This window comes from Thalia democratica, chromosome 6 (assembly GCF_965202585.1).
Source record: "Thalia democratica chromosome 6, ktThaDemo2.hap1.1, whole genome shotgun sequence".
NCBI lineage: Eukaryota > Metazoa > Chordata > Thaliacea > Salpida > Salpidae > Thalia > Thalia democratica.
In genome coordinates, this window is record NC_139170.1 from 6,951,605 (window position 1) to 6,965,333 (window position 13,729).

Below are 13,729 nucleotides of genomic sequence, written 5' to 3' on the forward strand. Positions count from 1 at the left end.
ACTGTTACTATTTTGATACTATTTTATGTAGATTGTAATTTATTGGTATTTTTAATTGAAAAGATTTAAGATAATGGTATCATTTTAACTTTAGAGATAAGTCTATGTTATAATATTTATTTATCTTTTTAATCCACACTATTTGGTTTCAATTTAATTCTTTGAAAAATTTAATTACTGTCCATATATTTCATAATATTTATACAAGCAGTTACAAAAACTGTATCTAGATGAAAAAAAGATATAATATAAGTACAAAAAACTTTTTTAATAAATCATTTATATCATAAGGTTTATTTTTAAGTAATAGTTTTTCTTACAAAGATAAGAAATATTAATATAGAACTTTAAAACAGCCACTTTTAAAAACTAAATGGACGATTATTACAACATACATCGAAAAGCTAAAACAAATTAGTTTGAAAATCAAAAAGAAACACTTTATAACCATATGTACAATTCATACTAAAGTATTATAATTCTTAAATAGTTTTTACTTTAAAACAACATCAGCTAAGTTCGGAAGTTTTTAATATGTCAAATAAACCAGCAAAAATTACTAGTATTTAAACTGACTTTTCAACATATCATCTGAACAACTAAAACCAAAATTTTAATTTTAAAACTATTGTTAGAAATTTGTTTTATACAAAAAAAAATTGTGGTTCATTTTACACACATCAAAAAGCTAAAAGCATATCTGTTTACAAAAATGTTATTTAATTTTTTTTTGATAGTTGGACTTTTAAACCAAAACATCAGGAAAACTAATCTGTACAATTCGAAGCAAAAAAAAGTTTTTAAGTAAAACAATACATTTGTTTTGAAAAATCAATTTTTTAATCTAACTGTTGGTTTATACTTATTATCAAAACAGAAAGACTGTAATAAAACATTTGTTATGTAAAACTGTTTTTTATCCGGTACTATCATTAAAAATTACTTTAAACATTTTTTTATCAGAAAACTTTTCATCACATTCAAATCTGGTTGTTTGACTTGAGCGCTTGCTCGAGTTCCAGCCTACGCTGCTGCACCTTCTGATAAAAGTACCTCTGTACCGCCTCATGCGTCCATCCCTGGATATTACAACTTTGTTTTATAATATATATATATATTATCAGATAAATAGCATCAATGTTATTTCTCCGGTACTTTGTAAGAAATTCAGAAGTTTTGAATTTTAGTTTCACAAATAAAAAAATAATATCACCTGGTAGTAATACCAGGTATTATTTGTTTGTGTTATATTAATTGTTTTATAACAAGTATTATTACCTGGTAGTGATATTAAGTATTATATATTCATTTTATATTAATTGTAAGTATTATTACTTGGTAGTAATATTCAATATTAGTTATTTATATTACTTTTTTTATTAAATTTTAATTACCTGATAGTAGTATTCAGCTGATCTTTCTCTGCTGTCACCACACGCCGCGTCAGTCATCGTCTTCAAATCGGCAGATTGCGACTGAATCCAATCGCATATGAACTCCTTGAAAAATAAATTTTTATTATTCAGTTGCGTATAACTCTGGAGTTGGAAAAATAGTTTCATTCATTATTTTTATATTTAATCTATGTACATGGTTGCCACTGATCAAGCTGAGAAAAATTTCCCGACTTTTCTAAATCATACTCTTAAATTAAACTTATTCTAAAATACATAATCTAACACTTCAAACTATATAAAGCTTTCAATCTAATTTTGTTACAGGTTAAAAACAACAGTTTTCTGCTGAATTCTATCAAACTTTCAGTACATCACTTAAACCATTTGTGTATGATTCAAATTTTTAATAAACAGCTCTATCAGAAAAATACTTGTATTATCACCTTATAAACACAGCTCGTCTGAAAAAAGACACAATTTTTTAGCATTTCCTAGCATAAATGTATCTAGATAAAGAAATGACATATAAGGAACTTTTACAACTAGTGTATATATCACAGTTTCACTATGGAAATGTCGTTGCTACAGATCATCAATACTAAAAAGCTTACAAAATCTGTTTGTTCAAGTAGGGTATTTGTTCAATATGTTAATAGAAAATTTTTGCAGTTTTATAAAGGATATTTTACTAATTTATACCAGGTGAAGCATTGGAAGTAAAATTAAATATTTTTGTTAAATTCCAGGTAAATTTTGGATTTTTTCTCTGACTTTAAAGGACTTGTAATCAATTTTTACCATTTGAAGGCTTTGGAAAACAAGGAATTTTGTAAATTTAAACTGACTAAATCTGAATCTTTTTTAAATTTAATAAAATTTCCTGACTTTTGTCATTTTTTTAAATTTTTCCTGACTTTTCCTGATTTCCTGACCGAGTGGCAACCCTGTATGTAAGAACCCCTAAAAAAATTATTTGATTAAAATCAATGATCCAATCGCATATGAACTCCTTGAAAAAATGTAAAAAAAAAAACATCTTGATTTAATCGCATGTGAATTCTTAAGTTTTTTAAAGTGTAGTTTAAAAATGTTTTAACTTTTTTATGATTCCATTCGCATATGAACTCCAGTTGGTTGTATGATAAAACTGCATTGAAAAATTTTATTTAGTTGCACTTTAAAATTTTAAAGAAGGTGAATGGCCATTTTTTTTTTGATGAGTTTTGTGAAAAAGTTTTAACAAAATTTGTAATGAATTGAAAATGTAAACGATGTCCTGTTGGCCGAAGGATATAATTAAATATAATAAATTATAGTTAATTCTTACCTGCGGGCTTTTTGAGAAAGCAAGGAAGAAAGTTCTCTGCAGGTGATGCTGCTTGATGTTGGCAACGCAGTCGTGAATCTTCTTGTCAAGTTCGTAAATGTCGTGCTGACTTGTTTGACTCAATAGAAATGTCGACATCTGGCTCTGAAGAGTGTCGTCCACATCAACCTGTTAATATAATAATTATAAAATATAAGTTTAAATTTTGTATTCATCAACCTAACAATATAATGATTGTAAAATAAAAGTTCAAATTTTGTCTTCATCACCTAGCGATATAATGATTGTAAAATAAAAGTTCAAATTTTGTCTTCATCACCTAGCGATATAATAATTGTAAAAATAATTATTTTTGTCTACATCAACTTGGTAAAATAATTTATTTGAATCAAAAGTTAAAAACAAAGGGTTGATAATGCCAACTCAATTATCAGACCACAAGCCTTCGGTAGACTGAGACCGGTTTCGTCCTTATTAAAGATGATGAGTCCTAATAAAGACGAAACCGGTCTCGGTTTACCGAAGGCTTGTGGTCTGATAACTGAATTGGCATGATCAACCCTTTGTTAAAACTTGAGCTTGTCTCACGGCTTCTCACGTAAAACCGGGCTTCTGCAGACTTTCGCCGATGTTTTTGTTGATTGTTGACAAAAGTTTAATTTTTTTGTCTACATCAACCTATTAGTTTACGTACTTCTTAATAGTTTGAGCAGAAATACGATAACGCTAATTGAAATGTCTCAACACAAGTATTTAAAAAGTTAATAGTAATATTGAAAAATGCTCACTGTGATTTTACATTCACTACAAACAATTCATTAGGAAGATTAATACAAACAATTAATTCATTGCAATGTCATAACAAATATTGAAAAATTCAATACAGACAAGTGAAAGTTCACTGCGATATCATAACAACAAATAATTTATTTTTCTCATACAAAAAACAAATCGCTTAGATAATTTAACACGAGTATTGATCAAATATTCCAAGTTTCAATACAAACAACGTGATGTTGTAAAAACAAACATTAAAAACTTAACAACAAACTCACTGTGATGTCATAGCAGGACTGCTTCTTCGCGTCAGCCGGGTCCACCGACACGGTGTGATGGATGACCACGGGTTCGGGCTGCATGAGCAGCGGACTGAGCAACTGGGGAATCTCCTGGAACTTGATGCGCTGCCTGTTGAAGATCTGCTGCAAGTAGACGTCGCAGTTGATGTACTCGCGTTCGTGTGAGTCCTGTGCGATGTTGCGTAAACAGGTACTTTATAAATAAAGTGACATTTTATCGATTACTAATTGAAAATTGTGGTATGCTTTTTTTTAGTATAAAAATGATAAAATCATGGTTGACACTGATCAAACTTTTTACCAAAATTTTCCTGACTTTTCTAAATAAAACTCTTAAATTAAACTTATTCTAAAATACATAATCTAACACTTAAACTATATACAGCTTTCAATCTAATTTTTATACAGGTTAAAAACAACAGTTTTTTGCTGAATTCTATAATCAAACTTCTAGTACATCACTTATTAAACCATCTGTGTATAATTGATGTTTGTATTAAACAGCTATGTCAGCAAAATACTTGTATTATTACCTTATAAATACAGCTTGTCTGAAAAAAGACACAATTTTTTAGCATTTCCTAGCATAAATGTATCTAGATAAAGAAACGACATATAACAAACTTTCACAACTAAAATCTTAAAACAATAACAAATTTTTACAGTTGAAACCTTAAAACAATAAAGAACACAATTTTTTAGAATTTATAGCATAAATGTATCTAAATAAACGAAACGACATATAAGGAACTTTTACAATTAAAACCTTAAATCAAAAAGGAGCTTTCACAACTCAAACCTTAAAACAATAACGAGCTTTTACAGTTAAAACATTAAAACAATAAAGAACTTAATCAAATACTGTTTTTTTTAATGTATGAACTAAAATTTATTTTTTCCGTTTGTTTGTTAACTCTTCAACCTCTTCATCTAATGAAGATATGGTTTCCTTCATCTGAACTGCATTCCTCTTCATTTTCTTGGCAGTTAAAATCATTTGCCTTATTTTATTTAAAACGCTCTCATCTGCTTCCCCTACACTTGTTGAAGAGAATCTTTTCTCTAAATCAAGCCACAACCAGTGGGCTTCATTTTTTTGGCACTCATTTATTTTTACTTTTATTTATAAAATATTTCCTCTTATCATTTAGTATAAAATTTGTAACAAACAAATATACTCTTATTAACTTTAAAAACTTAACTTACTCTACAAAAATACAAATAATAAGTAAACTTAATCTTGGCATACACCTCTCTTATAACTTATTTTATAAATATAAACAACTTTAAAAAAAATTATAAAGAGGTAGAGTATAGACATTAACTTGTTACATAAAATACTAAACTAACTTCTGAGTTATAAAGAACTAACTATTTACTTAAACAAAAAACACTTTGATTCTAAAACTATGCTAGATAAACTTTTGTGTATATATCAGTTTCACTATGGAATTGTCCTTGCTACAGATCATCAATATTAAAAAGCTTACAAAATCTGTTTGTACTAGTAAGTACCCTTACTTGTTTAATGTTACTAATTTATACAAGTTGAAGGCATTGGAAATGAAATTTAATATTTTTGTACATTTCTAGGAAAATTTTGGAACTTTTTTCTGACTTAGAGGACTTTTAATTAATTTTTGCCATTTGAAGGCTTTGGAAAACAAGAAATTTTGTAAATTTAAACTGACAAAATCTGACTTTTTTTTTTATCAAATTCCTTGACTTTTCCTGACTTTTTTTAAAACCCCCAATTTTTCCTGACTTTTGTCATTTTTTTAAAATTTTTCCTGACTTTTCCTGATTTCCTGACCGAGTGGCAACCCTGTAAAATTTACATGAAAATTGTGGTATACTTTTTTTAGTATAAAAATGATAAAATTTACATAGCTGTTAAGAAACTTTAATTTTTTTAATTCTAGGTTTTTTTTAATTTTCTAAATTCAAGGTTTTTCGAGAATTTCTTGCCTGAATTGTCAAATTCCAGGTTTTGTGGCCACCGTTTATAATTCTGTTCTGAATTATTATACATTTCTATGAATATACACGTAATTTAGCAATTAAATCATCTGTAATTTTAATTGAATTTACGTAGCTACACTTAGATAAAAATTCCCACCTGCAACTTTTTGTTCTTGAAGTACTGCCACAGTTCATATAATTTATATAAAAAATTTAACCAATTTCACACAACAACAAACCTGCAACTTTTTGTTCTTGATGTACTGCCACAGTTCATATAATTTATATAAAAAATTTAACCAATTTCACACAACAACAAACCTGCAACTTTTTGTTCTTGATGTACTGCCACAGCTCATATACTTTATATAAAAAATTTAACCAATTTCACACAACAACAAACCTGCAACTTTTTGTTCTTGATGTACTGCCACAGCGCCTGTATGATGACCGGCCTGGTCTGCGTGTGGAGGGCCAGCAGCTTGGCCAGCCTCCCCTCCACCCTGTACTGCAGCGGCTGGTAGTTGAGCATGAACAGCATCGTGCACTTGACGTTCTTCTCACCGTCCCGCTTCACCTGTGACGTCATAACAGTTACGTTTAAGTGACGTCATAACGTTGAAGTTTCGTTTATAATGAGTTACCATGGAAGCGCATACTTTCCTAGAAAATTTAAAATAAAGGGAAAAAGTGGCTCCTTTGAAGAAAGTTCAATGTTTATTTAAAAAAGAGCTGCGTTATTATTTTGAGACACTTTTTGGTAAAAGTTGCAAAATTGATTTAAATTTGTTGTTGATGTATTTTTGAAGAAATAAAATTTATCAAAAAGCTTTTTTTTCCAACAGACGAACTTATTTTTAAATATTTTAACTTAATTCGGAGAATCTATCAGGAAACAAAAGACTATAGAACTAAACTTAATTCTTTATTTTAAAAATAAATAAATACTTGAGGCTGTATTTATTATTAAAACTTAATAATGACAAATTCATGCATCAGTTTTTTAATTTTAATAGACATTTGAGTTTTAAAATAACTCACCTGATACATGTCTAACTTCTGCGGTACAAAAAAAAAGTAATAATTTATGTAACAAACCTATTTACAAAATATTACAATTTTAATATTGTTACAACAGTAGTACAATAAAAATTAATTACCAACTAATATGGAGTTTTTCGAAAGCCGTTCAGTTGATAATAAGTCAATTACAGTGAAAAGATCAAGTAAAAGTTTGTTTTATTAAGTCTCGCTTATAAATAGTATTTCTTTCTTGTAAAATTTAGTTTTTTGAACATTGACAGATTTTTAGCACATAGTCTTCTATGTATTTATTTGATTGCTGTCAATGAGTAGAATCATTAAATTTGAAAACCATTGATTTCAACTGTCTTTTAATAAACAATAGAGGAAGTCCTTGTTTTCAAAAAGCAAGTTACTAATGTGAAATGGTAGTACTATACCTTAAAATTATATAAAACTTATCTTTTTCAATAAGGGCATAAAAACACCTTGAATTTATTTGATGTAACAAAAAAAAACATAGCTTTTCAACTATTTTAATTAATTTCGCACGCTTTGAAAATTTTTTATCTCAAAATGACAACTAAACATGAGTTAGATCCAGAAACTATTTATTGAAACAAAAAGTAACAACTACAAATAGGGTTGCCACTCTTTTTTTAAATTTATTTTTAGGTTTTCCAAATTTCTTCCAGATTTTTTTAAGTACACAACTTTTGGGTCTATTTTTAGCTTTAAGTTAACTTCTATATAAGAAACTGTGTAAAATAGTATAAAAACATTGAAAAGATACTGTAAAGAAACTTGAAACATGTTTTTAATAAAAAATATTTGATGATGACAAAAACTTTTATTAATATGATAGATTTTTCGAGTCAAATCGAAATTTTGCTACTGAACATGTGAAAATTGTTAAAATTTCAGGTTTTTTTTAATTTCTCGAATTCCTGTACAAAATTCCTGTGGCAACCTTGTACAAAACAAAAGCGTGTAAACCTGAAACCCGTCGGTCTCGTTGGTCTGGCTGGTCCTGTGCCACTCCACCAGATGGTTGTCCGGTCCGTACAGCTCCTTGTCCAGTTCGATCACCAGGCTTTTGAAGAATGAGGAGAACTTGCGCTTGTGCTTGCCGGACGCGTCCTGCTTGCACACCGCTCCCTGCTCGTCCAACAGCCTGCCCTCAACCTTCAGCTCCCAGCACGCCTGTGACGTCATAACATGATTTTGTGACGTCATAATCATAAACTTGTTTTTTATGTAGCATTTTTTTAGCAGCTTACCAATTCAAACATGAACTAGTAAAAGCAATAAAAATGTTTAACAAAAATGTATGATAAATTCAAAAAAATCTTGTTAAAAAACTATAGTGTTAAAAAATTTATAAATAAATAAAACAAGTCACGGTGTATATAACCGAATTTTAGTAAAAATTCAAAAATGTTTGACCATCAATGCAAGTCAGAAAGCACACAGTACAAACATAAATTTTATCCTGGTAAATTTTCTTTAATATCACACAATCAATAAAATTACCTTGAAAACTTACATCTTGGTACAGCACAAAAAAGTATTCATTTTAAAACAAAGCACACACGTAACCTCTAATTCACTTAACTTTTATAAATATCTAAACAAACATAAAATCTATCCTAGAAACTTCATTCTCAAGAAAAAAGTTTCTTACCTACCTTTATTTCAATGTTATTCTTTAAAACTTTTGTGTTTGTAAAACAAATATATTAAAATATATCATGAAACTTATCTTACAAACTTCATTTTCAAGAAAAAAATCTGTTACCTACCTTTATATTATTGTTATTCTTCAAACTATGTATTTGAAAAACAAATATATCACGAAACCCACCTTGGAAACCTCATTGCCCTGCTCGTCCTTCTTGGCCGGAGTGAAGTGGTTGGAAATGAAAATCCTCAGCTTCCTCTTCACCTTCTGCGGCCTCTTCAGCGCCTCCTGGATGTCGAGCCTCTTCCTCATTATCGTCGAGTCCAGCTTGCGCTCCAGCGCCAGCAGATCCATGTAGGCCTGCGCAAGTGTGTGGGATGTTTCAAACAAATGCGGGTTTGAGAATTACAGAATACAGTGTTAATATATCTCAATGGGCAACCTGTTATTACAGTTTCAAATATTTTAGAAAGTTTATCCTCATGTATGATGCATGTACATGCATGTATGCCTGTGCGTGTGAGGATTTGTTGCGAGTTTTCAATTGAGTAGCAATATAACATTTATAACGTTTGTTTACTGACAAGGAGTTTTTTACAAGTTATTATTTTTTGGGGAAAAAAGAAAGTCCCTTGATAGAAAGTTATTAAATTGTTTTCAATTCAAACAAAAGTTGTAAAAAAAACTACCAAACCAAACTTTTTTTTTGTAATGTTAAGTTGCTAAAAGTTAGTGACTGATTCAAGTACGTAATATCCAACTATATTTAAACTAAACTTATAAAAATAAATAAAACTTTTCCTATAATAACATTCATATAAGAAAATAGGGAAATGAGTAATGACCGTTTTAAATCATTAAAAGCTCATACTTACTTTTAAATTATTAAAAATTTAGTGTTAATTTTATATGTTGAAACCTTTACAACAGTAAAACTATAATAATATGATACAACGTTTTAAACTTTTAATAAAACTTTTAATTAAATTTAATTAATTAAAAATTTTAGAATGCAATGACTTTAAGGGCATAGGGGGTCCACCTTGATTTTTACAAGTTGGTTTTATTTTGTAGAGTTTTATCTGAGCTATCAGACATTTTTAAACGCTTGAAAAAATTCAAGATATGAGCGATCAAAGTTGGTGACCTAAATAGGTTCCTTATGGAAGGCGCAAACTAAAAACGCAAAAAAAGACAATTTCACTAAAAATCTATCTCCTCCTTCATTTTTCAACCAATCTTCTTCAAATTTTCACAGAAAGTGTATTATTAAATTTTGCAGGAATTTTTTTAATTTTGAAAAATAAAATTTTTATTAAAAAAAAACATCTATTTTTTCTGTTTTTTTTATACAAAATTTTTATTTTTTAAAATTCCAACATTCAAAGTCTTTTAAACTATAAAAGGAACATTTCCTGAAAGTTTGAGGTCTCTAGCTCAAAAAATGAAGGAGAAGATAGATTTTTAGTGATTTTTTAAATTTCTGAGAAAGTTGACCCTGAAAAATTTGTGGTCCATACGTTTATATTGGAAAATTTTTATAAAATTATAATATTTCAAAAGTTAAATAAGATTTTTTAATTCTATAAAAACTGGCTTGTAGATTGTACTTCAAGCTTTCATATAAGATCATATGTTATTTTTGGTGAAAAAAAATGTCGGACCCCCATGCCCTTAATACTTACTCAAACTTTTACTTAAAATTTAAATAAAAGATTAAGTCTAACAACCTAAAATGGGTTGTATTTTAAGGTTTTATAATTGGTGTTTTAATCTACACATTTTTATTGAGTTAAAATCATTGAAAGTAACAATTTACTACTATTCCACTTTATGTAAAAGCACTTAAGATACAAATTAAAATTTGATTCCCAAGGTTTAACATTGTTTTGAAAAATAAACTAAAACCTATCAAACAAAATAAGTAAGAAGTATCAAGTTATTAAATTTCTGTAACAAACACAAGAACTTATCTACCTGTGAGTCAGGAAAATCATCTCTGACCGCCTCCGGAACTATTTTGTCGCTCAACTTTTTCTTTTTGGGTGCGTGCTTGCTCCTTTAAAGATTGAAAACTTGATTATTTATTAAATGTATTCAAATAAATAGTCATGTATTTAAGTATAGAATTATTATTGTTACAAACGATTACACTAATACAGTCTAAACGTTTATATTTTAACATTAATCTGATTTTGTCTGAAAAGTATACTTATATCTGAACAAAATACATACTTGCATCCAGAAAAAAACACATCAAACCAAAAGTACAAAAATTACACATAAAAATTCTAATTATCTAAAAGTTTTCCTAAGTTAATAATATATAGCTTCTATAAAAAACAACACAAGTTTTTGAACAATAACAGTGAGAATGATTAGCTTATACTACTGTTTCTCAGAAGTAGTTAGTTTTTTTGTTCTATATTGTATGGTAACTTGTACTTTTTAATAGGTTTATTTTTCTCAACATAATTAGGGTAAAATAAGTTAAGGTAATGGGGGGGGGGGGTAAACACCCTTTTTTGGTTTTTGATCTTATTTTATATAGTTTTTACTCAGCTACAAGATGCTTTTTACAGATTTTAAAAAATTCAAAATCATTTTTGAGATATATCCGGTCAAAGTCGGAGGCAACAATAGGAACCTTGTGGGAGGCGCAAACTAAAACAGCAAATAACTAGAAATCACTAAAAATCTATCTCCTCCTACGTTTTTCAAGATAACTACCTCAAGTTTTCAGGAATTGTTCCTTGATATATTTAGAAAATTCTGTCGGAACAGAATTTTCTAAATATATCAAGGAACATTTCCTGAAAATTTGAGGTAGTTATCTCAAAAAACGTAGGAGAAGATAGATTTTTAGTGAAATAGTCTATTTTTGCTGTTTTAGTTTCCGCCTCCCACAAGGAACCTATTGTTGCCTCCGACTTTGACCAGCTATATCTCAAAAATTATTTTGAATTTTTTAAATCTGTAAAAAGCATTTTGGAGCTTAGCAAAAACTATATAAAATAAGATCAAAAACCAAAAAAAGGTGTTTACTATCCCTATGCCCTTAATAATGTAACAAATTAGAAAAAAAGAATTAGTGTGAATAAAAACCAAATAATCAAAACTCATTAATATTTATTAGGTATTGAAAAAAAAATACTATTATTATGCTAGCAGTATTTTGTATTGGTGTTTGTTAAAAGTTTAAGGTACAAAACATACTGTATTTTAAAAAATAATATGTAGGAAATGATATTTATTTACAAACCAATATTTTATTTAGAAAGCCATTCACAATTTAATAACATAATTTTTAAAATTATTGTCAAAATAATTAAAAATATAATTAAAAATAAAATTTTCAAGTATATGAACTGATAAAAACTGACATTTTAACAATACTAAAAAAAAATAATTTAACCTGACTGTAGCCCTGTGTATATGTTATTTCTTTATAAAATTTATTAAAACAGATACAACTGACCTCATTCATTAAAATAAAAAACATAAATAAAATCTCACCTCATGTCAGCTCCATGCATGGCTCCTGCAGGTCCATGGGCAGGCGACCCTGGGTGACCTGGGCCAGGTCTTTTTCTTCCGTGCATGGCCGGGTTGGCAGGGGAATGGGGCCTGTAGTTACCGGAAGGGGTGTAACCTCCCCTCTGACCCCTGTAGTTTCTGCTTGGCGGCTGGTAGGGCATCCGCTGGGGTGTGCTCATGTTTGTTACTTTTTAATTATAAATTTTTCACTGTCAGAGATTAACAAAAAGTTTTGTTTTATTCTATATTTATTTTGTATAAGAATTATATTCAGAGGTTCTTCAGGTTTAAAAATTGACAAAGTTTTAGCTACTATAGTTTACGATATTTCTTGTAACTTTTTGTTTGTATGCTTGCAAGGTTTTATTACAAAAATATAAGTATCAACTTTATTTATTCAGGGTAGCAACTTTATTAATTCAAGGCAAAAAGCCAGTCTGAGTGACAAAAAACTAGCTTGACTAGTTTAAGAGAAAAATAATAACATTATTCAAAAATCCTAAACTTAATAATATAAACATAACAACAAAAGGACTAACTAACTAGAAGAGAAAACCTCACTTTTCAAGAAATTAACAGATTGTAATGTTCAAAAACTAGCCTGTGATGTAGGAAAAATTATCTTAACTAGCCTGAGTTTTTCTAAACTTTAAAACTAACTGAGGTTTTCTGAACTTTAAAACAAGCATGAGTTGCCTGAAAGTGTAACAACTCTGACAGGTTTGCCACTCTTTAAGGAAAAAAACCAGCCTAATTTAATCTGCGTATATAATAAAATTTCAAATATAATTTAAATAAGTCATAATACTATGAATGTCTATGACCACAGTAACTTTATACAATTTGTTTTGGTTTGTTTAAATAATTTATTAAAACTATTAAAAACTATTAAAATCAACAGTTCGTTACTAGAAGACATAGAATTGACTTGGCCAGATTTTCTTTGAATACTTTGACTTACTTATGTCTTTGAGATAAATTTTTAAATAGAAAATATAATTTTGTGATCTGTTACATATTTACTTGTTGACCTGCAATAAATAATTAGTTCAGAAAACTTTCATATTCTTAGGTTTATGGTGTGTGTTATCAGCATTATATTTTGTTAAATTTACTTAATTTTTTTTCCAATTTTTGTCAAAGAGTCTTTATCATTTTCATTTCTTTATCAATTTTAATTTCTATAGTAGTTTATATTAATACTATAACAGATTTTATATTCAAACAATTAGCATGTGCAATTTTGCCTTGAAATTATAATATATAAATTTTTAATTAGATTAAGGGTATAGGGGGAGTAAAACACCTTTTTTTTTTGAAATTTAATCTTATTTTATACAATTTTTTTTGAGCTACAAGATGCTTTTTACTAACTTTGAAAATTCAAAATAATTTTAGGGATATAGCGGGTCAAAGTCGGAGGCAACAATAGGATCCTTATGGGAGGCACAAACTAAAATGGCAAATAACTAGTAATCACTAAAAATATACCTCCTCCTACGTTTTTTGAGATAACTAACTAAAATTTTCAGGAAATGTTCCTTGCATTATTTAGAAAATTCTGTTAAAACAAAATTTAAAAAAAGCAAAAAATTAAAATTTCAAAATGAAAAAACAAAAAAATGTTTTTTTGTTTATCTTTTATATACAATTTTTATTTTTTTCCAACTCAATTTTTTAAATTTATCGAGGAAAAATTTCTTTAAGTTTGAGGTAGTTATCT

At 28.2% G+C, this 13,729-nt stretch overlaps 1 protein-coding gene across 1 annotated transcript; it reads right to left on the reverse strand.

Annotated features, from left to right (window-relative positions):
• Window positions 1–671: 671 nt before the first annotated feature.
• Window positions 672–12,210, reverse strand: LOC145839380 (SWI/SNF-related matrix-associated actin-dependent regulator of chromatin subfamily D member 1-like). The gene is made up of 9 exons (XM_082946958.1): window positions 11,986–12,210; window positions 10,447–10,528; window positions 8,653–8,829; window positions 7,785–7,991; window positions 6,169–6,342; window positions 3,780–3,971; window positions 2,725–2,892; window positions 1,395–1,499; window positions 672–1,079 (listed from the first exon to the last, which is right to left on the reverse strand). The coding sequence occupies exons 1-9, from the start codon at window positions 12,183–12,185 to the stop codon at window positions 981–983; spliced, it is 1,404 nt and encodes a 467-aa protein (XP_082803084.1). The 5' UTR covers window positions 12,186–12,210; the 3' UTR covers window positions 672–980.
• Between the last annotated feature and the right edge of the window lie 1,519 nt (window positions 12,211–13,729).

Excerpts from the sequence above, each read along its gene's own strand:
- LOC145839380 (XM_082946958.1), bottom strand. The coding sequence starts at position 12,185 with ATGAGCACACCCCAGCGGATGCCCTACCAGCCGCCAAGCAGAAACTAC. Across the intron at positions 10,529-11,985 it reads ATGCATGGAGCTGACATGAG|GAGCAAGCACGCACCCAAAA; the intron begins GTGAGATTTTAT and ends CAATCTTTAAAG. Across the intron at positions 2,893-3,779 it reads AGTCCTGCTATGACATCACA|GTTGATGTGGACGACACTCT; the intron begins GTGAGTTTGTTG and ends TTATATTAACAG.